Below are 24,034 nucleotides of genomic sequence, written 5' to 3' on the forward strand. Positions count from 1 at the left end.
GGGCGCCCGCCGGACGGGACCTGGGCTGGCGGCTCTCAGGCCGCCGTGATTTGTCGTTTGTGAGGACGTTTCACATCCCAGGGTGGGATCTATTCCGCCGTTCCCTGATGTTCATGGAGTCCTTGCCGCGGCCCAGGTTCTTTCGAATTTCCAACCAGGCCAATTAAGATACTTATCTAATAACTAATTATTAAAATTTAATTTAGTGGCAGTGGGAAAGGACATACTCAAGGTACAGAAGGCAGGTTTTGCTTCAGAAAGAAGGAAGAAAGCACTATCCTCTGAGGCTGCTGGAGGAACTGAGACGACAGATGTGGAGGGAATGAGCGCAGGGTGGCCAGCAGAGTTGATTATTTGAGGCCTTTTGCTAAGAAGGGTGATTAAGCATTGGATGGGCAGATTACCCAAAACATCATCTAGAAAGGAGAAAAATGCTTCTGTGCCCCTGATCTGCTGGTTATGTCGGCATTCTCTGAGCTGGGTTGTGGTGGGGACAGGGCGGAACTTTAGTCACAGGACTATAATCCACACTCCACTTCATTGACTCCCAAGTGGGAGGAATCCCAGGAGTGCGGCGAATGTGGGAGAGACCCGAGGGGTCTTCATGCGGTCGGGTGGAGCTGAGATTCTCTGCATCAGAGAGTTCACACTGGTGAGCAACCCTGCTAATGTAATGAATTCCACCTTCAGACAGAATTCCCACCTTGGAATTCATCAGAAAACTTGTACTGGAGAGGCCCTTGGAATACCAATGCAGAAAAGCCTCTGATCAGAACTCTCACCAGTTTCAGCATCAGAGCATCCACAGTGCACAGCGATCTGGGGATTTACTCACTGTAGGACACTTTCATTCCGACCTGAAACTTTGCTCTGATCTTTCCTCTTCTCTACCGATGTCACTAGACTGGAAATGCCCTTTGTGCCAGCTAATTTTGTCCTGCTCCTTGAGGACAGGGCTACCTTGTTGTAGAAGAGCGTATCGCATTCAGCCCAGGGTTGCCACTCAAAAATTAACCAATGAATGACTTAAATAAATAAGAGGCCATAAATGATGAATTGGACATTTCAAATTTAATTAACTGAATGTAGAATCATAATGCCTTTGCTGTCCTTTATTTTTCTATGCAGATCCTTTATCCCCTAAAATGATGGCCATGGCATTAAAGGTCTATATCACCCATCTAATATAAATTATATCTCTTTATGTGATATGGGGACACGTAAAATGTTAAACATTGAACCAAAACCTTTCTTTAGCTGAGGGAATTGATCCACTATACGATTTACTCAAATACAAGATAGCCACAGATTGCTTTAAACACACCTCTTCTCCTTGCAACTTTCAGCACTGAAACAAAACAAAACCCAAATCAGATACTTCACCTGTACCATCCTCAAAATCTTTCTTTCATAAGAGGCTTTGTTTACTTCTTGATCTCGTTTCTGTTTTTATACATTATTTCCATCTTCTTGGATATATTATATTTTTTTCTTCATGTGAGCTATATCTTAAATGTATTTGCTGGGATTCAGTATTCTTACTTTTGCAGCTGCTTCAGCATCATCACAGGCTTATGTTTTCTTCATATGTAGTAGTATGCTCAGGATAATCTTGAAAATTAGTTGTTCTTGTGTGTTTTGTTTTGTTTTGTTGGCTGAGCCACACAGCTTGTGGGATCTTAGTTCCCTGAGCAGGGGTTGAACCTGGGCCCTCAGCAGTGAAAGCGTGGAGTCCTAACCACTGGATGGCCAGGGAATTCCTTGAAAATTAGTTTTTAAATGACTTGTTATTGAAAGGATTAGAATCTATTGCAGGACAAACCATATGTTGGGAGCCTCACTATCTACAGCAGAACCCTGCCAGGCTGGATGTTCTGTCCGTTGAATACAGGCAACGCCTCTTTAACTCCTTTCTTTCTTTCTTTCTTCCTTTCTCCCTTCCTTCCTCCTTCCTCCTTTCTTCTTTCCTTCCTTCCTTCCTTTCTCTTTCTTTCCTTCTTTCTTTCTTCCTTCCTTCCTTCCCTCCTTCCTTCCTCTCTCTCTCTCTCTCTCTCTCTCTCTCTCTCTCTTTCTTTCCTTCCTTCATTCCTTTCTACAGAAATTTATTTTCTCACTGTTCTGGAGGCTACAAATCCCAGATTGAGATGCCAGCCAATTTGGTTCCTACTGAGAGCTCTCTTCCTGGCTGTGGGTGACCATGTTCTCACTATGTCCTCACATGGTGGAGGGAGAGGGAGGGAAAGAGGAAAGAAGGAAGAGAGGGAGAGCGGGAGAGCTTCTTTTTCTCTTAAAATGTTTTCTCAGGTACCTTGGGGAAAAGTGTCCCTTTTTTCTCTCTATGCCACGTGGACCCGTTCATTAGCTAGAAATAAATTCCAATTAAGCAAAGAAACAGCAGTAATGCAGGAAATGCAAGTGAATCAAGGAAAAAGTAGCCATTTGTTTTTAAGGCAAACAACCAAATAACCAGTGCCACCAGCCTGTAAAGACCCCAAACACACCCAGAAATCCCTTCAGAATTCATCGTGGATTGTCTAATCTTGGTTATTCCCTGAATTTCAATTTCCTCATCCATAAAGTGGGGAAAATACCCACGCTTCAAGTTTGTGGGAGTATAGTACAAAATGGTATATCTGACAGTCCACTGCTTTGTGTATAGTAGGAGCCCAATAAATGCAGTTTCTTTTTCTCTTTTACCCACTTTCTTTCTCCTCTGATTTACCCCAAGTTAAAGATGCTTTCCCACAAGCGTTAGAATTCAAAGAGAATAAAAATTGCATCTTAACCACTACATTGTACTTATTTTTATTTCCTGTTTTTTTTTTCTTTCTGTGTTTTGTCTTAAATGTACATTATTTCATCTACCTTAAGGACACTAAGTAGCCCTTGTGAGTTGACATGGGAATCTAATTACCATTATAACACTGTTTCTTTGTCAGGGCCAATGTATTATGTTTGCAGGTCTACCACAGAAGATTTCTTCCTTTACAAGTGGGAATTCCATTGTGAAGTGCTTATAGGAAAAGTCAAAACTTCTTTCTACTGCTTATAAGTTTTAGTTCTTGTTTCTAAAATGAAATTCCATATCTCAGCCAATTCTGCTGCCTATGTATTTATTACTGGCTTTAAGCAATTCGATTTTGATAGTACCTTGGTGTATCTGTCTTCACGTTTCTTCTGCTTTGTGTTTGTTGAACTTCTTGGATCTGTAGATTTATAGTTTACAGCAAATTTGGAAAGTTGTTAGCTGTTACTTCTTCAAATGTTTTTCTGCTTTCCTCTTTCTTCCCCTTGGGACTCTAATTACACATGTATTAGGTTGATTAAAGTTGTCTCACAACTTACTGATTGATGCTTTGTTCATCTATTTTTTTTAAAATGTATTTTTTAATCTCTGTATTTCATTTTGGATAGTTTCTATCCAGTACATTTTCCATCTCAGACATATCTTTCATCTCTAGAATTCAGTTTGGGTCTTGTTAATATCTCTTCTCTGTCTTTCTCCGTGCTCATGTTTTCCTTTACCTTTTTGAACATACGGAGTATAATAGCTGCATTCAGTGTCCTTGTCTAATAATTATCATCTGTGTCATTGCTGGATCTGTTTCTATCAATTTTTTCTCCTCATTATGGATCATGTTTTCCTTTTTCTTGCATGCCTTTTTGATTGGGTGCCAGGCATTGTAAATTGTATGTTGTTGGGTACTTTTTTTTTTTTTTTAATTCCTTTAAATATTTTTGACCTGGGAAGCCCTAAGCTAACATTTTTTAATGTTACCTGTTCCGGTCACTGGGCTAGGTGTTATTGAATTTAATCCCTATCACGACCTATGGATGGGTACTATTATTTCCCCCATTTTACAGAAGAGAAAGCTGAGACTAGGAGAGTGATTTACCCAAGGCTGAGTTATGTGTCCCACAGAATTCATGTTGAAGTCCTAATCCCCAGTACCTCAGAATGTGTCTGCATTTGGAGATAGGGTCTATAAAGAGGTAGTGAGGGCTTCCCTGGTGGCACAGTGGTTGAGAGTCCGCCTGCCGATGCAGGGGACACGGGTTCGTGCCCTGGTCCGGGAAGATCCCACATGCCGTGGAGTGGCTGGGCCCGTGAGCCATGGCCGCTGAGCCTGTGCATCCGGAGCCTGTGCTCCGCAACGGGAGAGGCCACAACAGTGAGAGGCCCGCGTACGTAAAAAAAAAAAAAAAAAAGAGGTAGTGAAGTTAAAATGAGGTTATTAGGGTGGGCCCTAACCCATGATGACTGGTGCTCTTATAAGAGGAATTTAGGCCACAGATATGCAGAGAGGGAAGACCATGTGAAGACACAGGGAGATGGTGGTCATCTGCAAGCCAAGGGGAGAGACCTCAGAAGAAACCAGCCCTACCAACACTTTGATCTTGGACTTCTAGCTTCCAGAATCTTAAGAAAATAAATTTCTATTGTTTCAGCCACCCAGTCTATTGTACTTTGTTCGGGCAGCCCTCATGAACTCACAGGATCACCACAGCTAGTGAGTCCTGAGCTTTGGGATCTGTACTGGCTGCCTGCCTGCAGAGCCCACCACTGTTGAACTGACCACTGCTGCTGAAAGGGTTCTCTCAACTACAGGCTGCCTATCAGCTTCCTGAGAGGGGGAACAATCTGTTTCTTCCTCTATCTCCTGCTGTGGACAAAAGACCACACTCGTTAGCAGGTACAAGTTCTTTTGTTTATTCAGCTGCACAGCTAGGGGAACTTTCTGCTATCAGTGAATTCCAAAATGCACATGTGAGCAGGGCACTCATACATAGAAACACGAACAGATTATGATTGGACCAGTATGGCACCTTTAAATCCCAGGAGCCCCTCTTGGATACGGAACTAGTTCCTGTAATACAACCAAACTAAGTATACAGAACCTCTGCTGTTGGAATAGCTTCTTTTGCACTAAGGAAGTCAGAAGAGATGGCCTCAGGTCAACATTTTGCCTACAAAATATTCTGGTTTCAGCTCTTTTCAGTGATGAATACAGGGTGCTGCAGTCAAAATGATGGCTATTTCTGGAGTGACCACCACCAAGACCAGAGCTCTAATCCATACCCTTGACGTCTTGACCACATCATCTGCCTCCCAGATCCTGCTCTGCCCTTTCAGGGACCAGGACTCTCCTTCGCCAGTCAGTCCGCAGCACCAGGCTGCAGAAGTGGGGAGATGTTCCATGGGGTGGAGCACGCTCATGGTCTTCCCAAATTTGTTCTCTCCTTCTCCAGTTTTAATTGGGCAAATTGTCACCCTGCTAGAGGTGTTTTCCAGCCTCCCTGGTAGGTAGATGTGGCTGTGTAGTTGAATCTTCACCAAAGGATTGGGTCCCCTTCTGCGACACCTGCTGAAAAGGAAATTGCCAGTCCTTGAGACCATTTCTTCACTCTTCCTGGGAAATGGAATGTGGATACGGTAAGGATCCAGCATCAACCATGCAGACAAACACATCCTAATCCAGGGGACAGAGGAGCAAGGTGGGTCCCTGACGTACCTGGTGAAATTAAACTGAGCTGTCCCTTAGACCAGGGCTTGAAAAAAATTTCCTGTAAGGGGCCAGAAGTAAATATTTTAGGCTTTGTGAGCCACAGTCTGTCACTTAACTCTTCTTTCCTGCTTTTTACACTTAAAAAAATGCAAAAACCATTCTTAGCTTGTGGGCTTTAAAAAAACAGGCCGCAAGATGGATTTGGCCTGTGGGCTGTTTGCTGACCACCTGCTCATGTCTGGACATTTATGTGAGAGAGAAATAAAACTTGTATCTCAGAATCAGGGAAGGCCTCTCTCAAGAGGTGACACTTAAGTGGAGATCTAGACAAAGTAAAATGTGACTTATGTAACTATCTGGGAGGAGAGCATGGAGTTAGGGAATGGAGAATGAGGACAGAGGTCCTGAGGTGGAAAGGAGTTTATAACACGGGCCAGTTAGCAAGTAATCACCTCCTCACTCCAAGTCTGCCGTCCCCTGCCGTACTCTATGAGACTGGAGCTGGAACTGTCGACATCTCCCCTTTGCCAGCTGGCACAGTGTCAGGCTTTGCCAGTAAAGGGCACTGGAGGGACAAAGCAAAGAGGAGGGGGCTTGTCCTTCTGGTAGTTTTCCTTCTTGTCCTTACAGTGCAGCACCCGTCCTCTGGTGAGTTTGCGGGCACCTCGACCAGTGGCTTCCTGCTCTGACCTGCAGCGCCTTGATGAACTTCACCAGCCAGTGTCAATATTTAACAACTAGTTAAAAAAGAAAAGCCCTGATTTGTAGCATTCCTGATTTCCACGGCATGAATACTCTCACCATGACCAATTTCAGTGCAGGCTGGCAAAAAGAAGTGCAGAACTGGCTGTTGCAAGCCTGTACAGACCAGCTCGCACATACCCCTGGGGCAGCCACACCTGTCCAGTCAGGCCTGAATTTCACCTGTCCAGTCTTGGGCTGGGGGTGCGGGGGAGGGTTGGCTCTCCTAGGTCTGCTTCTTCCTCTGATGCTCTCCCTCAGTCCTAGAGGTAGTAGCTGTTCCCCATGCTGCTATTCCTATATTAAGATCTCGTTACCTCCTTTAACAGATAATCCCCCTTTACTAGCTAGCACTTCTTTGTATTAAACGTTTCCTGCTCAAAGAACAAGTGTGGTTTCTGTCTCATGCCTGGACACTTGTAGATGTGACCCTGTCCCAAGAGGCAGCTCAGTATGGGGCCGAGGAAGGGCCAGGACCAAAGGCCCATTCACAATAATACTAATATAGGATGGCCACTGCCTGCACAGCTGCTCTGTGCCAGGCCCAGAACCCTAATGAAGTCGGCATCTTGGCTGTTACTCGCAGCCAAAGGCATGCTAGTTGATACAGTCATCTCAAACAGAGGGCATGAGGCGATGAGCTGAAGGTGGGACTAGGTAAACATTTTTTCCTAAATCAAGAAAGACACAGGAAAAATCTTAAGGTGCTTATAACTTTTATGGAATATAGTCCTAAAACTGATCAGACAAAAGTACAATTCTGTCTGGAGACTTTCTCACCCATAGTCCATTGGGAAGGCTCTTTTCTGGCATGAACTCTCTGATGTCTGATAAGCTCAGAACTCCATCTGTAGGCCTTCCCACATTCTTTACATAGGAAAGGTTTCTCTCCACTGTGGATTCTCAGATGCTGACTTAGATATGAGCTTTGACTGAAGGCCTTCCCACACTCATTACACTCGTAGGGCTTCTCCCCTGAATGAACCCTCTGATGTTGAACAAGGTGAGCACTCCACCTGAAGGACTTCCCACACACATGACATTCGTAGGGTTTCTCTCCTGTATGAATTCTCTGATGCTGAATGAGGTTTGAGCTCTGGTTGAAAGTTTTCCCACAGTCACTGCACTTATAGGGTTTCTCTCCAGAATGGATTCTCTGGTGGATTATAAGGTGTGAGTTATAAATGAAGGCTTTACCACATTCACTGCATTCATGGTCTTTCTTCCCTGTGGGAGTTGTCTTAAGGGTGACGACCATCTGCCTGAAGCTTTTCCCCTGAGCGGGGGACTGCTTCAGCCTTTCCCCTTTGAGATTTCTCTGCTGCTGCTCTAAAGGGGCCTTAACTTCAGAGGCAGCTTCAAATGTAGAGGTGCTGGTGGTGAGTTTTTCTCTGAGCACCTGTGATTCCACGTCAGTAATGGGTGGTTCTGGCAACGACCCTTTGTCCTTGGGCTCTGCATCATCTTCTGCAACAACTGATGGAAAATGTAAATATACCTGTTCTGGATGTATAGAGAAATGACACTTGGATTAGGATTTCTGGCATGAAAATAAAAGCTTAAAAAATATTCAATATACACACACGAGAAAATTCAGAAGGAAAGTCATTTAAATATGAACACTGGTCATCTGTTGGTGATGGGATTTTGTAGGGCAGAAGGTTTCTCCTTTTTTCTCACCCCTCCCCCTTATCTGTTTTTTCTAAATTTTCCTTAACGGAACACTGCAAAAATGTTATTTGAAAAATAAATTTCAAGGCAGGACCTTCTTTTTTAGGATTTACTCTTAAAAAATATGAGCAAAAATAATATTTTCAAGAAACTGGGGAGTGATGTTGTGTGGGAAGGGGAAAATGAGAATCACAGGTTGAGGGAAAAGGGACGTTCCTAAACGCGCAAAGACCCTGCTCCTCCTGACTCCGTGACCTTCACCTCTTCCCTGTCATTCCCTGCCCCACAAATCTCTAGCCACAGAAAAGGATCCCCAAGCAGCTGGCTCCTTTACTGAAGGGACGACTGCCTTCTTGGTGCTTTCTGCCTTTCCCTTTGACCTGCTCCTTAAAAAACGAAGAGAAGAGTGCTTTGCGTTTTGGTTTTTAAAACATCTCTAACGCTTTTTGTCTTTTAATTGTAATGCTTTCTGTAGTCTAAAGAGGACAAAAAGCAATTGCTATAAGGTAATGCAAGACTTTAAAAATACATTTTTTTTCAGGTTAAATGCTTGTGGTTAAAGAAATCTGAAACATGCTTGCTGAAAAAAAAAGTCAAACAGTAGTTAGCTTTGAAGAGAGACTTACAAAACAGAAGTAAAGGAGACAAGGAGAACTCTGCAAGAAAGGCAAGGAAGTGCTGGGAAATAAAAACATACTTATGGAGCAGACACTAAGATTAATCTCCATTTCTAGTTTTTCCCATTTTGTTGCCAACAAGAATTTGAATTTTCATAGGCTTTTGTCTGATGGTGGTGGGGTTGTGGTGTAAAATGAAGTATTTAAATAGAGTCTTCTTGATTAGCAAAATATTCATGTCACGTTCCCGATGGTTCATGAGGTTATACAGCACTCAGCAAGGCCAGTGTGTGGTCCTGAAGCTCTCCCTCTAGAGTTTGCCGTAGGAAGGAGGAGAGGATGTTTGTGGGGATGAAGGCAGGCCGGAAAGGAAGTTTTTGTGGTGAATCTGAAGGGCAGAAGTGTAGATAGAAGAGAGTATCAAATAGGGTTTTTAGGTGGGGCGTAGGTGGTAGATAAAGGTGATGACAGGCTGTGTCTCACGCGGAGTGTGTTATGGCTTAAAAAGTATGTTTTGGGAGTCATGAGAAAGTTGAAAAAGATTTCCAGGCTGGCCTGTAGCCCAGGGCAGTGGAGATGATGAGGCAGGAAGTGAATGAAGTATTTTCTGGTCCTGTTTTAGGGCCCTCTAAAGCCCGGAGATGCTGGTGAGGCTTTACAGCCAGGTTATGATTGAAATTTAATCCTTACAGCTACTACATGAGGTAGGTTATCGTTATTCCTAATTTTGTGAGTGATGAAACAGGCTACGTCTCTCACCTAAGAGGTAAGAATAGTAAGGGCAAGATGAGGATAGCCAACTCTTGACCACCTCCTCTGTGCCCTTTACACCCTCTCCTCCTCCTCTCCCTCCCCACAGAATCCTGCTCCTCACCACGCTCTGGGAAAGGCTGGGTCTCCTTAGGCTGGAGCTGGATGCTTGGTTTCTCCTGGGCTGCTCCCACAGGCTCCTTCTCCTCCCACGGCTCTTCCTGTGCAGGTCCGTGTACCGGGCCTGGGACCTGGAGGTGATCAGGCACCACTCGGTTTCTGTGGAGCCAAAGCTTCCAAGGAGACTTTGGAGAGCCTCCTCAGAGTCAGCACAGGGGCAGGAAGAGGAGCTAGAGTCTTATTCAGGACTTGAGGGCAGAAAAAACACACAGAAACACACACTCACTGCTCTGCCTGGCCCAAAAGAGTTTTGAACTTGGCAACTCCCCCTACTGCTGCCCCTCTGTCCAGCCTGAAGGTCATTGATCTGGCTCCCACAACAGATCGTATGTTCCCCTTCCCACCTGCAGTCCTGGTTCATCAAGTCCTTTCTCTAAATCCTCCAGCACAGTCACAGCCTCCTCTCCACTCTCAGGGTGATGTCCCCGCACCCAGGACTGGAGCTTCTCCGGTAGGATGGTCAGGAATTGTTCCAGCACCAGCAACTCCAGGATCTGCTCCTTGGTGTGCCTCTCGGGCCTTAGCCACTCACAGCAGAGCACCCTTAGTCGGCTCAGGGCCTCCCGGGGACCAGGAGTCTCCTGGTAGCAGAGCTGCCTGAAGCGTTGGCGGAAGATCTCCTGACTGGGAGAGCGGTTCCCATGTAGCCTGGTCTCACACTCCCAAGACTGTTCCTCTTCCTTTGGCTCCATCATCATAATCTTCTCTTGACCCTGTGTATCCTGAAGGGCCAGAGTTTCAGCTGCTGTTAGTGATCCAGCCATCCTAGCCTGGACTGGCTCTGTAGAAGGCCCATACTAGCAGGAGTCTTTCAGGGGCACCCTGTAACATAAGTAGAAATCATTCTTTTTTCTTTTTTTTTTTTTTTCTGTACGTGGGCCTCTCACTGTTGTGGCCTCTCCCGTTGCGGAGCACAGGCGCCGGACGCGCAGGCTCAGCGGCCATGGCTCACGGGCCCAGCCGCTCCGCGGCATGTGGGATCTTCCCGGACCGGGGCACGAACCGGCGTCACCTGCATCGGCAGGCGGACTCTCAACCACTGTGCCACCAGGGAAGTCCCATTCTTTTTTTTTTTTTTTTTTAATTCATTAACACACACTCAGAATCTACCAAGAGTCAAACCTTGTACTATACCCTTTAATACTTTTTTCTCCATTCCTCTCCAGATTCTTATTCCAGTAAGAGTCATTGCCTTTGAGATACTTACAATCTGGTAGACAGATATGTAGAGTTTGCTACACTAGATAATACAACTAGATAAATGCTATAGCAGGAGAAAACAGCAGGAAAAAAAAAAGTGTTCCGGGATCCCACTGGAAGAAACAAGTCTTAAGCAAAACCCAAGTTTCCAGAGCTCAGAGCTGAGAAACGTTTCAGTGCAAGGTGACTGACTCTCAGAGGTGTTGAAGAGGCAGCCTCCTCCCAGATGGCCTCTCCACTCTTTCTCAAGTTTCTGTAGTGGCCACAACAAAAGAAAAATTTAAAATTCCTATGAGGCAATCTTATTCAAACGCCCAGGATCTGTAGTAGGGTCCTGAGATGCGGCTGCTATGGGCAAGACGTGGTCTCGGGTAAGGTGTCCAGCGTCAGGAAAATCTAAAGGGAAGGAGGTGGGACGCACCCAGAGGCCATTAAAGGCACACAAACAGGGGCGCTGGCCGAGGACAAAGGAAGCACGGAAGACGAGCGCAGAAGGCTGTTTCTCGGGGTGATGTTCCGGCGGCGCCAGCCCGCAGCTGAACTCCTGCGCACGGCACTGGGCAGGGGACCGCCCGATCGCCTGGGGAGGGGGCTGTCCTCCATACCAGTTACAATTCCCCACCCTTCACTTTAACCCCTGGGATCTCCAGAGAAGAGAAGAGGCGCACCGGGCCAGCCACCGCCCTCCACAACACGTGACGTAATCCGTGCAACCGGGCGCGGGAACCGTGGGGACCCGGACCCCGTTCCGCGCGGTCTGGCCTCGGCTCCTCACAGGGTTGCCTGCGGGGTGTGCTCACTGCAGAAACCGCCGCTGCCTTCCGGGACTGGCCATAGCAGCGCGGGCCAAAGAGCGACACCCGGGGCGCCGCCGCTAAGACTCACCTCGCAGGTCCCGGAGCTCCCATCTGACCACTTCTGCGTAGCGCGGTTCCAGCCCACCCGCGGGGGCAGGTGTGCGCCTGCGCACCCGCGGCCGCGACCTCTCCGGTCGCGGAGGGCTCTGGGAATCGCAGTCCTTGGACAGGGGAGCGGGGCTGGCGTGAGCGGGCCTTTTGGCTTAATGGCTGGAGGGCCTCGCTTTTCTGTTCAGTTGTAGGCCCAGGGGCCGTCCAAGCCGATTTAAACGGCAGGGAAATTCCAGCCTGTGCGTGGCCTCTTTGCAGCGTTTCCTCCTCTGCGTTCTGTTTTCTCGTTACATCTTCCCAGACCTGATTAAAGGGTCACAGCCGAGGAGGAAGTTACCCCCAGGGAGAAAATATTCCCAACCACCGGCCTATGCGTGTCCGTTAGTAAATAAAAAACAATTCCTGCGGAGGAGTAAGAAGAAATATAAGGTTGCAGTTTACTGGGGTAGGGGAAAAAGGACTTGTTGATAGAGGAAATCACTGCCATCTTCTTTTCCAATAATGAGAGAAATATGCGTCTGATTATGAGTTCTAGGGGAGGTAACCATTATGAGAATGGAAAAGTACAGTAGAACGTCCAAATTAACAAGGGAAAAAATAGGATGCACCAGAACTTGAGCAAACTAGTAAAAATCAGAAAGAAAAGAATCCAACTGGATCAAAAGAGGAAATCAAAAGCGAAATTACAAACTCTTGAATTCTGCAGGGGGGATCAGGAAAGCCTGAGATAAGAATTTGGACAATTCATTAGCTGTTTAGGGACAGGCAATAAACAGAACACTTCGTGGTAAAATCTATAGGACCTAGCAACAGCCATGCTTGAAAATGTATAACCTTAACTACCTCACTTGTTAATTAAAATAGATATAAAACAATTTAAGTCACCTTAAGAAACTTTTTTTTTAAGCTGAATTTTCTTTTTTTAAAAATTAATTAATTAATTATTGACTGTGTTGGGTCTTTGTTGCTGCTCCCAGGCTTTTTCTAGTTGCAGCGAGCGGGGGCTACTCTTCGTTGCAGTGCATGGGCTTCTTATTGCGGTGGCTTCTCTTGTTGCAGAGCACGGGCTCTAGGTGCGCAGGTTTCAGTAGTTGTGTCTCGCGGGCTCTAGAGTGCAGGCTCAGTAGTTGTGGCGCACGGGCTTAGTTGCTCCGCGGCCAGTGGGATCTTCCCGGACCAGGGCTCGAACCCGTGTCCCCTGCATTGGCAGGCGGATTCTTAACCACTGTGCCACCAGGGAAGTCCCAAGAAACTTTAAAATCATAGTAAAATAAACCCAAAGAAGCAAAGAAGAATGAATCAGTAAAGATAAAAACTAATTAATGGGGACTTCCCTGGTGGCACAGTGGCTAAGACTCCGTGCTCCCAATGCAGGGGGACTAGATCCCACATGCCGCAACTAAGAGTTCACAGGCTGCAACTAAAAAAAAGATCCCCCATGCTGCAACTAAGACCCAGTGCAGCCAAATAAATAAGTAAATAAATACTTTAAAAAAAACATGGAAAAATTAAAAAGAAGAGATAAATTCAAATGCTAATTTCTTTGAAATGAGCAATAAAGCCGATAAACTTGTTTAAAGCCTTATTAAGAAAAAGAAAAATTAACCAGAATGGGAATGAGAAATAGAACATAACCATAGAATCAGAAGAGATGAAAAGAATTAGAGACCATTTCATTAGGGTAGGACTTTAGGGTAGGATATTGGAAAACCTAGATGAAATGGATGATCTTCTGGCAAAATATAAATTACCAAAATTTTGTGCACCAGCCAAATGTATATAAAACAACCCTGACTGGGGGTGGCAGGGGATGGGTAAGAAGACCCCAAGAAAGTGCTAGAGAGCAATTACATTTAGATGTAACATGAAGCACCACTTTCGGCAAACAACTGAGTTTTAAATGGGAATCATTAAAATACTTAACTAGAGGGAATTCCCTGGAGGTCCAGTGGTTAGAACTCTGGCACTTTCACTTCCGGGCCCGGGTTGGATCTCTAGTCAGGGAACTAAGATCCCACAAGCTGCGTGGCACAGCCAAAACAACAAAAACGCTCAACTAGAAACCAGTCACCAAGTTTAATTTGAAATAAATGGATACTTTGACCAAGCAAGCAAAATATAATTTAACCTGAATTTTTTTCTGCAGTGACTAGTTTATGGTCACATCTGGAATGGAAAGAAAAGAAAGGAAATTACACATACTGTGCTCCTGTGATGACTATAGTTTTCAACAACTGCCACAAAACTAGAAAATTATAAACTCGGACATTCATTCAAACATTTATTGAACAAAAATATATATGTAAATCTAGGTCTGTGTTGGAGGAGAGGGGATACAAAAACGTAGTTCCCTGCTTTCAAAAAGCTAAATGTGGGGCTTCCCTGGTGGCGCAGCGGTTGCGAGTCCGCCTGCCGATGCAGGGGACGCGGGTTCGTGCCCTGGTCTGGGAAGATCCCACATGCCGCGGAGCGGCTGGGCCCGTGAGCCATGGCCGCTGAGCCTGCGCGTCCGGAGCCTGTGCTCCGCAACGGGAGAGGCCACAACAGTGAGAGGCCCGCGTACCGCAAAAAAAAAAAAAAAAAAAAAAAAAAAAAAAAAAAAGCTAAATGTGTAGGGAGTGTGAAGAAAAAAGAACATGCATAAAAGATTTACAATGTAATAATGGCTTCCTGTAAGCTGTGAGACTGGAGAAACAAAGGACTTTGGTTTGTTCATTCAAACAAGTCATGCTTCAGTGTTTGAATTTTTCTTACAATGAACAATGTAAAAACAAAAAGCGACAAGGCATTTTCCTTTAAAGAATTGAGTGTGTGCCAGAACCTGTCAGACACGTTGCCTGTATTTAAAGAAAAAGTTAGTTTAAGCGGTGGGGACTCTGAATGCCGCAGGGGATCAGGAGAGCCTGAGATAAGAGTCAGGACAATGCATTAGCTGTTTAGGGACAGTAATTAGACCAGACCTCAAACTAAATGCCAAGCCAAGAACTTGTACTTTAGGTAATGGGCAGCCACTGGCTACTTTCTGAATGTGAGTTTGCATGTCTGTGTGTGGGATAATAAAAGCAGTATTTCAAGAAAATCAAATAGTGGTGTGTATGATGGATTAAAAAGGTGAACAGTTCTGAGGCAAGTAGAACAGCAATGGAAGACCAAGGCTCAGAGAAGCCAAGTTCACTTTCACTCTCAGGATCTCAAGGTGCTGCCAGATCTGATCCAGATTCTTTATGCTAAGAGGAAAGAAAGCACATGGGGGTACAGTCTCCTTGATCACACATCCAAAAAATGGTCATGGATACCCTTCAGAGGTAATGAGGAAAAATCATTTTACCCAAGATTCTAATAAAACTCCAGAGACAGAGAAACCAGTCCTTCCAAGCTCGTCCCCAGCTGTTCAAGGCCCTCTTCACCATAGGCTTAACTCATGCCCAACCATACAAGACATGGGCATAGTGTCACATGACTGACCAGAATTTTAGGTCTTCTAATCTCATAAACATCAGAGGTAGGGAGAAATTTCCTCCAAATCTTTATTTCATGAGAGATTCAGAAGCTGAAAGGAGAAATTATTTGTACTCTAGCTGCAGCCAAAGGACATCAACATATTTACCTGCTCTATTTTCAACATCCTCAACTGCTACATTCAAACCCATCCTGCTTCAGGGAAGAAATGGTTTGGAGGAAAGGAGCCAGCTCAAGAGGAGATTTAGTGACCAATGTCACTGGTGTGCTTGGTAAAGACAGATTTGATAGTGTGTTGGGAGAGAGACCTCAATGGGTTGAGGAAGAGAGTTAAGAATTGGAGACAATGTGGGAATCCCCTGGTGGTCCAGTGGTTAGGACTCTGTGCTTTCACTGCGGTTTTGATCCCTGGTTGGGGAACTAAGATCCTGCAAAAACTGGCTACAAAGGGAGATGATATAGGGAAAAAATGGGTTGGGGTTGAATTTTGTTTGGTTTTTAGGATGCAAGATACTTGAACATATTTGTACACAGCTGGGAAGGGGCAGTGGAGAAGAGAGGTGAAGATACAGGAAGGAGATGGGATAATGGGATGCGGTGAGGTCCCAGAGGGAGTGGGATAGAAAGCACAGACAGAAAGGTGACCCCCTAGATATGAGAAAAAGCAGTTCTATTAAGAAGGGAGCAAAGTTGGGTACAGTATATGAGAGATGTGTGAGGGAAAGGAATGGAAGCAGAAAGTTAAAAATGTTTCTGTGCAAAGGTCTCTACTTTCTTTGTGAAGAGATCGCGTGCTAAGAAGGGCGGTGGGTGGGTGGTTAGATGTGCAAAGAGAGGGGGAGGTGTTAAGTGGTATTACAGACAATGGGAGAGAGTGCCGACTAGAATTGTATTAGTGTTGAGTGCCCAAAGGCCTATGTCTCCCTAGGTTTGTGATTTTCTTCCTCAACCCAGGTGCAGGCTCAGGGAAGGACAATTAGGACTGTCCATGGTAGTTTTCTTTTGGCCAGGTACACGTGACTGAAGAATGAGGCAAAAAGGATATTGGTAAAAGAGTGGCTGAAGTGTTGGACAGAGGTATCTAATAGGAAAGGGTAAAAACCAGGGAGGGACAATGGATAGAAAGGTCACTGGACTGGAGACCCGATGAGTTATAAGAACACAAAAATTAAACCATACAACAGTGCCTTGACGCCTTTGAAATAGTTCAGATGGTCGAAAGAGCCTTTCCAACTCACTACAATTTGCCTTTTATGATATGGCATGTAATTTGCTCCCTTCCATCTTTCTTTCTTCCTTCCCTTCCCTTTCCTTTCATCCTTTCCTTCTTTCTTTCTTTCTCTCTCTCTCTCCCTCCCCCTTCCTTCCTTCCTTTCTTTCTTTGATATCTTTGTCTGGTTTTGGTATCAGGGTTTTGTTAACTCTTCTCTAAAAGTTTGATAGAATTTGCCTGTGAAGCCATCTGGTCCTGGACTTTTGTTTGTTGCCTTCTACCATGTGAAAAAGTTGAGACCTCCTTATTTTCTCTGATTATTACTGTCTCAAAACCAGTTAAGCCACCTACAGGAATTAAAGTTCACTATCATATTTGCAAGATACTTATTGATTTGACCTCTTAATACTTTCAGCTTAACGCTAGCCTCTCCAAGAAAAATCTTAATTCAACTCTATAGTGCTATATAACTTTTCTCAGATTCACTGCTAACTTTATTATTCCAAGATACAGCATCCTACAGAAGGACAAATACTGCATGATTCCACTTATACGAAGTACCTAAAATAGTCAAAGTCACAGAAGCAAAGCGTAGGATAGTGGTTGCCAGGGGTTGGGGGGAGGGAGAAATAGGGAGTTGCTATTTGGCAGGTGCAGTTTCAGTTATGGAAGATAAGTAAGTTCTAGGGGTCTGCTGTTCAACACTGTGCCTATAGTTAAAAGACTGTGTCATACACTTAAAAATTTGTTAAGAGGGTTAATCTCATGTTGAGTGTTCTTACCACAAAAAAAAAATAATAAAAGAAGAAAAAAGACACAGCATCCTTGAAAATTTGTATAAATCCCCCCCACCCCCACTTTCCCCAATCCTTACCATTTACTTACACTAAGCCAAGCCCCTTCTGACTTCAAGTAGGATCAGGAAATGCAGAATCATGTAATTTTCCAGAAGGCTTTAGCCTGGGAGAATATGTTGTCTCCTTTCCTTCAAAATGCCTTAGATAATCACTGCCCATAGGAACTACTGATAAAAACATCTATCATTTGTTGTATACTATGTGTCTAGAACTTTGCTAAATGCTTAACAAAACTGTCTCATTTAATCTTCACGATAGCCCAAGGGAGGTATTGTTATCTTGATTTTACATATGAGAAAACCAAGGCTCAGAAACATAAAAAAAAATTGCCTAAGATTACATAGATTAAAAGTGACAGAACCTGGATTTCAGTATGTCAGATTCCAAAGTGCCATTATACTTTAAAATCCTACAGAAGAGATTTCATCACAACTTCTACCCTTATATGAAAGAAGGTAACTGTCCTATGATTTACTAGTCACTTCCTTTTCCTAATTAAACTAGCTGCTTCTGTATCTGATTTTACTAGGAATGGAAGAACAAGCTCAAACTCCCTAATCTACTCTTTTTATTGACATTTATTCTAATGAGAAAACATCAGGACCATTTTCAGACTTTTGGATTAGACTCTGTCCCAGGAAGAGCCATTCATTCTAGAGTTCAGGATATCACACCTATCTTATATTCCCTTGGTACAGTTCATATTATGGATAAAAAGATGGGAAAAGTTATTAGATTCCTGGTGCTGCTGAAGAAGACACACAAGGACACAATTTTGTGATGATGTAGGTGCTTTACAAGCAAGTTCTTCCATTTGCAAGATTTCCCTGTGGTGTGAGACCTCTGATGATAAAGTAAGGAGTGAAAATGTAATTAAAGGCTTACCCCATCAAGGTCTTTGTCGAAAGTGTTTAGGAAGGACAAATCTGCACACAGCCTGAGGGTGAACATTCTAAACTGAATCAGATGAAAATCGCTCTTAAGAAGCTTAGAATTTTCCAAGTATTATAGTTACGATGGCTAAAGGTAGACACAACAGTATTTAAAAACAAATATATATATATATATATATATATATATATATAGACATTTTATCATTACTGTCTTCCTAGGATTCTGTGTGGTGTCTCTGATGCTAAGACCTGAGCTCTGACTGAAAGTTTCTCCATACTCATTACTTTCATGAATTTTCTCTCCGGTGTGAATTTTCTGATGCCTAACAAGGTCTGAGCTCCATCTGAAGGCTTTTCCACATTCATTACATTCATAGGGCTTCTTTCCACTATGAATCCTGTGATGTCGAATAAGGTCTGAGCTCTGATTAAAAGTCTTGCAACATTCATTGCATTCATAGGGTTTCTTTCCACTGTGAATTCTTTGATGCTGAATAAGTTGAGAGCTCCCCCTAAAGGCTTTCCCACATTCACTGCATTTATAAGGCCTCTCACCAGTATGGATTCTCTGATGTTCTATAAGGACTGAGTTCCTGCTGAAGGCCTTTCCACATTCACTGCATTCAAAAGGTTTTTCTCCAGTGTGAATTGTTTGATATCTAATAAGATCTGAGCTGCCTAGGAAGGTTTTTCCACATTCATTATATTCATAAGATTTCTTTTCCTTGTGAATTCTCTCCTGTCCATTAAGTTCTGAATCTGAACTGAAAGCTTTCTCATATTCAAGTTTTTCTCCAATATGAAGTCTCTGATGTTTAAGAAACTGTGCACCCACAGAAGGCTTTTCCACATTCAGGGCATTTGTAGGGTTTCTCTCCACTATGGATTCTTCGATGCTGAATAAGAAGGGAACTCTGCCGGAGGGCTTTTCCACATTCGCTGCATTCATAGGGTTTCTCCCCAGTATGAATTCTCTGGTGGTTAACAAGATGGGAGCTCTGACTGAATGCTTTCCCACAGTCATTACATTCATAGGGTTTCTCTCCACTGTGAATGCTGTGATGGATAATAAGATCTGAGCTTTGATTGAAGGCCTTCCCACATCATTACATACATATGGCTTCCCTCCACTATGAATTCTCTGGTGCAGGATAAGGTTTGAGCTTCCCCTGAAAGCTCTTCCACACTGATTACATTCATAGGGATTCTCCTTGGTATGAATTCGTGGATGTCACATGAGATTGGAGCTCAGCTAAAATCTTTGCCTCAGTCACCACCAACATAAGGCTTCCTTCCCGTGTGAATTCTCTGATGTATAACCAAGTTAGAGCTCCTGGTGAAGACCTTTCTGCATTCATTGCACTAACAGCTTCTCTTTACGGTATGGATTTTCTGATGCTGAGTAAGTCCTGACTTCTGTTTGAAGCTCTGGCTACATGCCTTGCACCTATAGGTTCTTTCCTCTGTTGAAACTCTCTGATGTGTAACGGTTGGGGTCAGATCACAAATTCTCAGTTTCTTATCAATGTCAAGCTTTCCTTTCTTAAGGGTAATGCTCACTTGGCTGAACCCCTTTTCCTCAAAAGAAGAGTGTAGCAGTCCAGCCTCTGCTGAGTTTACCTGTTGCCTCTCCAAGCTGTTCTCACTTTCCCTGGGTCCTAAGAATTTAGATCCACGGGGTATTTGTACTGGGTGTCCTGATCCTGTTTCTTCAGAAATTTCCTGCTTTAGCTTCCATTCCTCCTTCTCAGTTTTCTTTTCATTATCTGAAACATAAGTTAAAAGTATAAATGCTGTGATAGATAATCAGATCTGAGCTTTGATTTAAGGCCTTTCCCACATTCGTTACATATATGTGGCTTCCCTCCACTATGCTAGGAGAAAAGAAATTCTTATAAGGGGAAACAAATGTTCAAAGTAAAACATTTCTATGATTGGGTTAAGCTTCTAGATTCTCAAAAATGGTGCTATAATCTGGGAAAGAGAAAGTCTTCTAAACCTAACTTTGGCCTCTATGGTCTATAAAAGCAGTTCCCAAACTCGGCTGATTGTCAGAAACACACAGGAGAGCTACTGAATCAGACTTTGAGTCCACATCATTCTCTCGGCAAACTGTCTTTTTCCTTTAGTACCTTAGCTCCTGGATCTTAAAATTTCCTTTATGCAAAAGACCAGCCCTGTATTAACTAGATTTCTTTAGTTCCACTTCCAAAATCTTAGAAAAGAGAATCAGTTATCCCAGTTTAGGTCAAGTGTTGACTTTGACTGTAATCGGTGGTGGTAGGGGCTAGGGGGTATCACACAGGATAAACTTGGTTGCTGGGAGCTCACCTCTGGAGGTGAGAAGGGCAGTTAGGTGGATCATGGTGAGCAACCTTGATACTTCAAGAGTTGTTTATGACATATTTTTGCCTGAGAGGTGAGACCCTTAGTTACAGTTTCATCTTCTTGGCCATTTAGTGGATATACCCAATAAATAGGGAGAAGAATGGCAAGTAGTTTTATCTCAACTGTCAACCATGAAGGACTGAAAAGTAATTGCCTCAAAGCACCACTTTAAATGCAGAGGCTGTCTCTGGGCCCAGTAAGAACACAGCACTGTGCCGGATTACATAAGTCTGTGGGGAAGTATAGAGAGTAGTGGAGGTAAAGGAAGGATGGGTGGGCTTGCTATCCCTTCAAAGGAGCAAAGTAAAGATGCCAATAGAACTTGGAAGAGATTACTCTTTAATAATAAACCAGCAAGTATCAACATATAATGGCTGAAATTATCCACATGCAGAAATAACTCAAAGAGGTAAGGAAATCCTGGAATTCCTAAGTCCAATCACAGTTACCAGGACTTGGTTTCAGAGGAGCACTGGATGGAGTATGATTATAATAATCAAGACAGGGGAACTTAATCAATTGTCTTAAACCTGACATGGAGAAACACTAGGTTTCTACATCTAGAAAAGATGGACTCAGAGAGCAAAAATGTGCCTGTGCCTCCAGCACTGGTTCAGGGGAGGGTGCTCACTCCAGCTCATGGGGGTATTCTCTGTCCCCTTGGCAGACACCTGCCCTCCTCCCAAGAGCACGTAGATATACCAAGTGATCAGAGCAGGATGACATCTGCATTAATATTACCTGACAATGCCCTTGCTTTGTTTCCATGCCCACTAAGCAAACTTTTCTTTCTTTTTTTTTTTTTTTTGGCTGCCTTGGATCTTTGTTGCTGCGTGTGGGCTTTTCTCTAGTTGCGGCGAGCGGGGCCTACTCTTCGTTGTGGTGTGTGGGCCTCTCATTGGGTAGCTTCTCTTGTTGCCGAGCACGGGTTCTAGGCACATGGGCTTCAGCAGCTGTGGCGTGCGGGCTCAGTAGTTGTGCCTCGCGGGCTCTAGAGCGCAGGCTCAGTAGTTGTGGCACATGGGCTTACTTGCTCTGTGGCATGTGGGATCTTCCTGGACCAGGGCTCAAACCCGTGTCCCCTGCTTTGGCAGGAGGATTTCCAACCACTGTGCCACCAGGGAAGCCCTAAGCAAACTTCTAATTAGAATTTACCTTCCTCTATAGGTTTTCCTAGATAGAAAATGTGTTGACAGCCCACTCAATTTCTGATCAGGCAGTTGTATTTTCCCCTGTTTTTTATACCACTTTCTTGTGGTTTGGGTAGGTCTATTTCCCTGGCCTGAATAATTCTGGATAGGTACACTGACAAAGTAAAATTTCTGGACCTGGAAAGTGTAGGACCAGACCCTGAAATCTGGTGATCAGAGCGTAAGGCCCAGCTAAAGAGCCAGCTGGACTTCCTGAACAAAATCTATATCTCACAACCAAATGAAATGGTGAATATTTTCTCTTGGAAACCAGATTATTTCTAAATTTACAATTCTGAAACTGACATGTTTTTCTAATATTCTTGTCTCTGGTAATGCCCTGCCCAAAGCTCCTAATCTTACATTATTCTTGAATAATTTTTCCCTACTGTGCTGCATTAAATGGTGTCCCCCTAAAATTCATGTCTACCTGGCACCTATGGATGTGACCTTATTTGGATATAGGGTCTTTGAAGATGTAATCAAGTTAAGATGATGTCATTAGCGTGGGCCCTGAATCCAATATGACTGGTGTCATTATAAGAAGAGGGAGGGCTTCCCTGGTGGCGCAGTGGTTGGGAGTCCGCCTGCCGATGCAGGGGACGCGGGTTTGTGCCCTGGTCCGGGAGGATCCCACATGCCGCAGAGCGGCTTTGCCCGTGAGCCATGGCTGCTGAGCCTGCGCGTCTGGAGCCTGTGCTCCGCGGCGGGAGAGGCCGCAGCGGTGAGAGGCCCACGTACCGCAAAAAAAAAAAAAAAAAAAGGGAAATTTGGACAGAGAACCGGAAGTAAGACAACCATATGAAGATGGAGGCAGATATTAGAATTATGCTGCCACAAACCAAGGAACTCCTAGGGCTACCAGAAGTTGGAAGAGGCATGAAAGGATCCTTCCCTAGAGGCTTCAGAGGGAGCATGGCCCAGCCAACAGTTTGATTTTGGACTTGTAGCCTCCGTAACAGTGAGGGAATAAATTTCTGTTGTTTTAAGCCACTCAGTTTGTGGTAATTAGGAAACTAATACGCTTACTATGAAGTCCAGTTAATTTTCCAGAAAAAAATGTCATTCTTTCCATTCCCGTAATTTCCCCCTGGCACCACTCATGGCTTTCCAGATTTCAGTAGATTACCATAAGAGACTGGAGCATAGTCATTAGGAACATGGGCTCTGGACATAGGCTGCCTTGTCTGCCTCTACCATTTATTTGCCGTGTGACCTTCAGTTACTTAACATTTCTGTGCCTTTGTTTCCTCATCTGTCAAATGTGGACAGTAATAGCATTTAAAAGAGGTTTTGTGGGGATTAAATACATGTAAAGTGCTTAAAATGACACCTGGCAGAGTTAGCGCTCAATAAATAATGGATAGTTTAAATTTTGTTACTTGGTTAATGATCTTGACACCAAGATTTTCCCGCTTCAGTTCAGACTGGACAATGCTGTTAGTTATGCATCACTTTCGTCATGTTAATCACTGTTCAGAAACCTTTAATTCTGTTTATTACTGTACCAAATCTAACTTACTTTAGTTGAGTGCAGGAATTACTGCAAGGCATCAGGATGTCTCATTTTATTTGCTAGAGGCATTTTTTGGGGGTGGGGGTGGGAGGGACGAGCACTGGCGCAGTGAGCCTGACTTTCTAGATAATAGTTCAAAACGGAACAGAGACAGTTCTGTATCCCAGAGGGATTCAGAGGTCTGTGATGCTTGTTCCAAATCCAAGAAGCCACCAACCTGACCGTCATCCAACCCAGAAGAAACTTCGTTTTGCGAAGGTCACAAGGTCCCCATAAATAACTCTTGGAGTCACTGAAGAAGCTCCTTACCCAGCATGACCTTGTCCCCTTCACTCTCCTGCACTCGGTTCTCGCGGAGACCGCCTGGTGCGTGGACTGGCAGCGCACCCGGCCTGGCCGCATCCCATACGGTCTCTGCTCCCGTAGATAACAGCCCTGGAGGCGCTGAGCCAGGAAGGGCCATCCTGCCTACCTGGGCTGGGTGGGCCGCCCGGAGGACCTCAAAGCTGCGGGCTGGGGCTGCGAGCGGGAGACCACGGGATGAGACCGTGACTGACTGGGGCCCTGGCGGCTGGGCCAGACCGTTGGAGCCAGAGACCTGAGCCCAGGAGCCCAGCGCCGCACGCACCGCCACTACGGGGCCTCGCCGCCGGGCCACCCTCAGTGTCCCCATCACTTAATGCTACCTCCGCCACTTCGGCCATTGTGTCCCCCCCACCCCCACCAGCAACTTGTCACGGGTGGAGCCGCGGCCAGCTAGGGGAGGCTCGGGGTCAGGCCAGCCCGCCCCTCGCCCCGCACCCCCGGGGCGCAAGAACCGGATGGCCACCAAGTCCAGTCCTCCGGTCTTCCTAGACAAGCCCGGGGAGTGGGGACGCCGCACTTCCACCCACGTGAGCTGCAGTCTCCTCCCCAGTCACTGAGCTTGCAAAGATGCAGATCCG

The 24,034-nt window shown here is 44.8% G+C and overlaps 1 protein-coding gene and 1 pseudogene across 5 annotated transcripts; both read right to left on the bottom strand.

Moving 5' to 3' along the window:
* Window positions 1-4,687: 4,687 nt before the first annotated feature.
* ZNF232 (zinc finger protein 232) lies at window positions 4,688-11,837 on the bottom strand. Of its 5 annotated transcripts, none has more exons than XR_009537389.1 (5): window positions 11,552-11,837; window positions 9,811-10,288; window positions 9,411-9,537; window positions 5,960-7,751; window positions 4,688-5,363 (listed from the first exon to the last, which is right to left on the bottom strand). XR_009537389.1 is itself a non-coding variant. In XM_060132823.1 (4 exons), exons 2-4 carry the CDS (start codon window positions 10,228-10,230, stop codon window positions 6,991-6,993), a joined length of 1,308 nt encoding a protein of 435 aa, XP_059988806.1. In that variant the 5' UTR covers window positions 10,231-10,288; window positions 11,552-11,837; the 3' UTR covers window positions 4,688-6,990. The 5 variants fall into 5 exon arrangements, 1 of the variants encoding a protein (XP_059988806.1); XR_009537386.1 differs by having other exon boundaries at window positions 4,688-5,366; XR_009537387.1 differs by having other exon boundaries at window positions 4,688-5,411.
* Window positions 10,956-23,763, bottom strand: LOC132511484 (zinc finger protein ZFP2-like; annotated as a pseudogene).
* Between the last annotated feature and the right edge of the window lie 271 nt (window positions 23,764-24,034).

Source organism: Lagenorhynchus albirostris, chromosome 20 (assembly GCF_949774975.1).
Source record: "Lagenorhynchus albirostris chromosome 20, mLagAlb1.1, whole genome shotgun sequence".
In the NCBI taxonomy this organism is placed as follows: Eukaryota; Metazoa; Chordata; class Mammalia; order Artiodactyla; family Delphinidae; genus Lagenorhynchus; species Lagenorhynchus albirostris.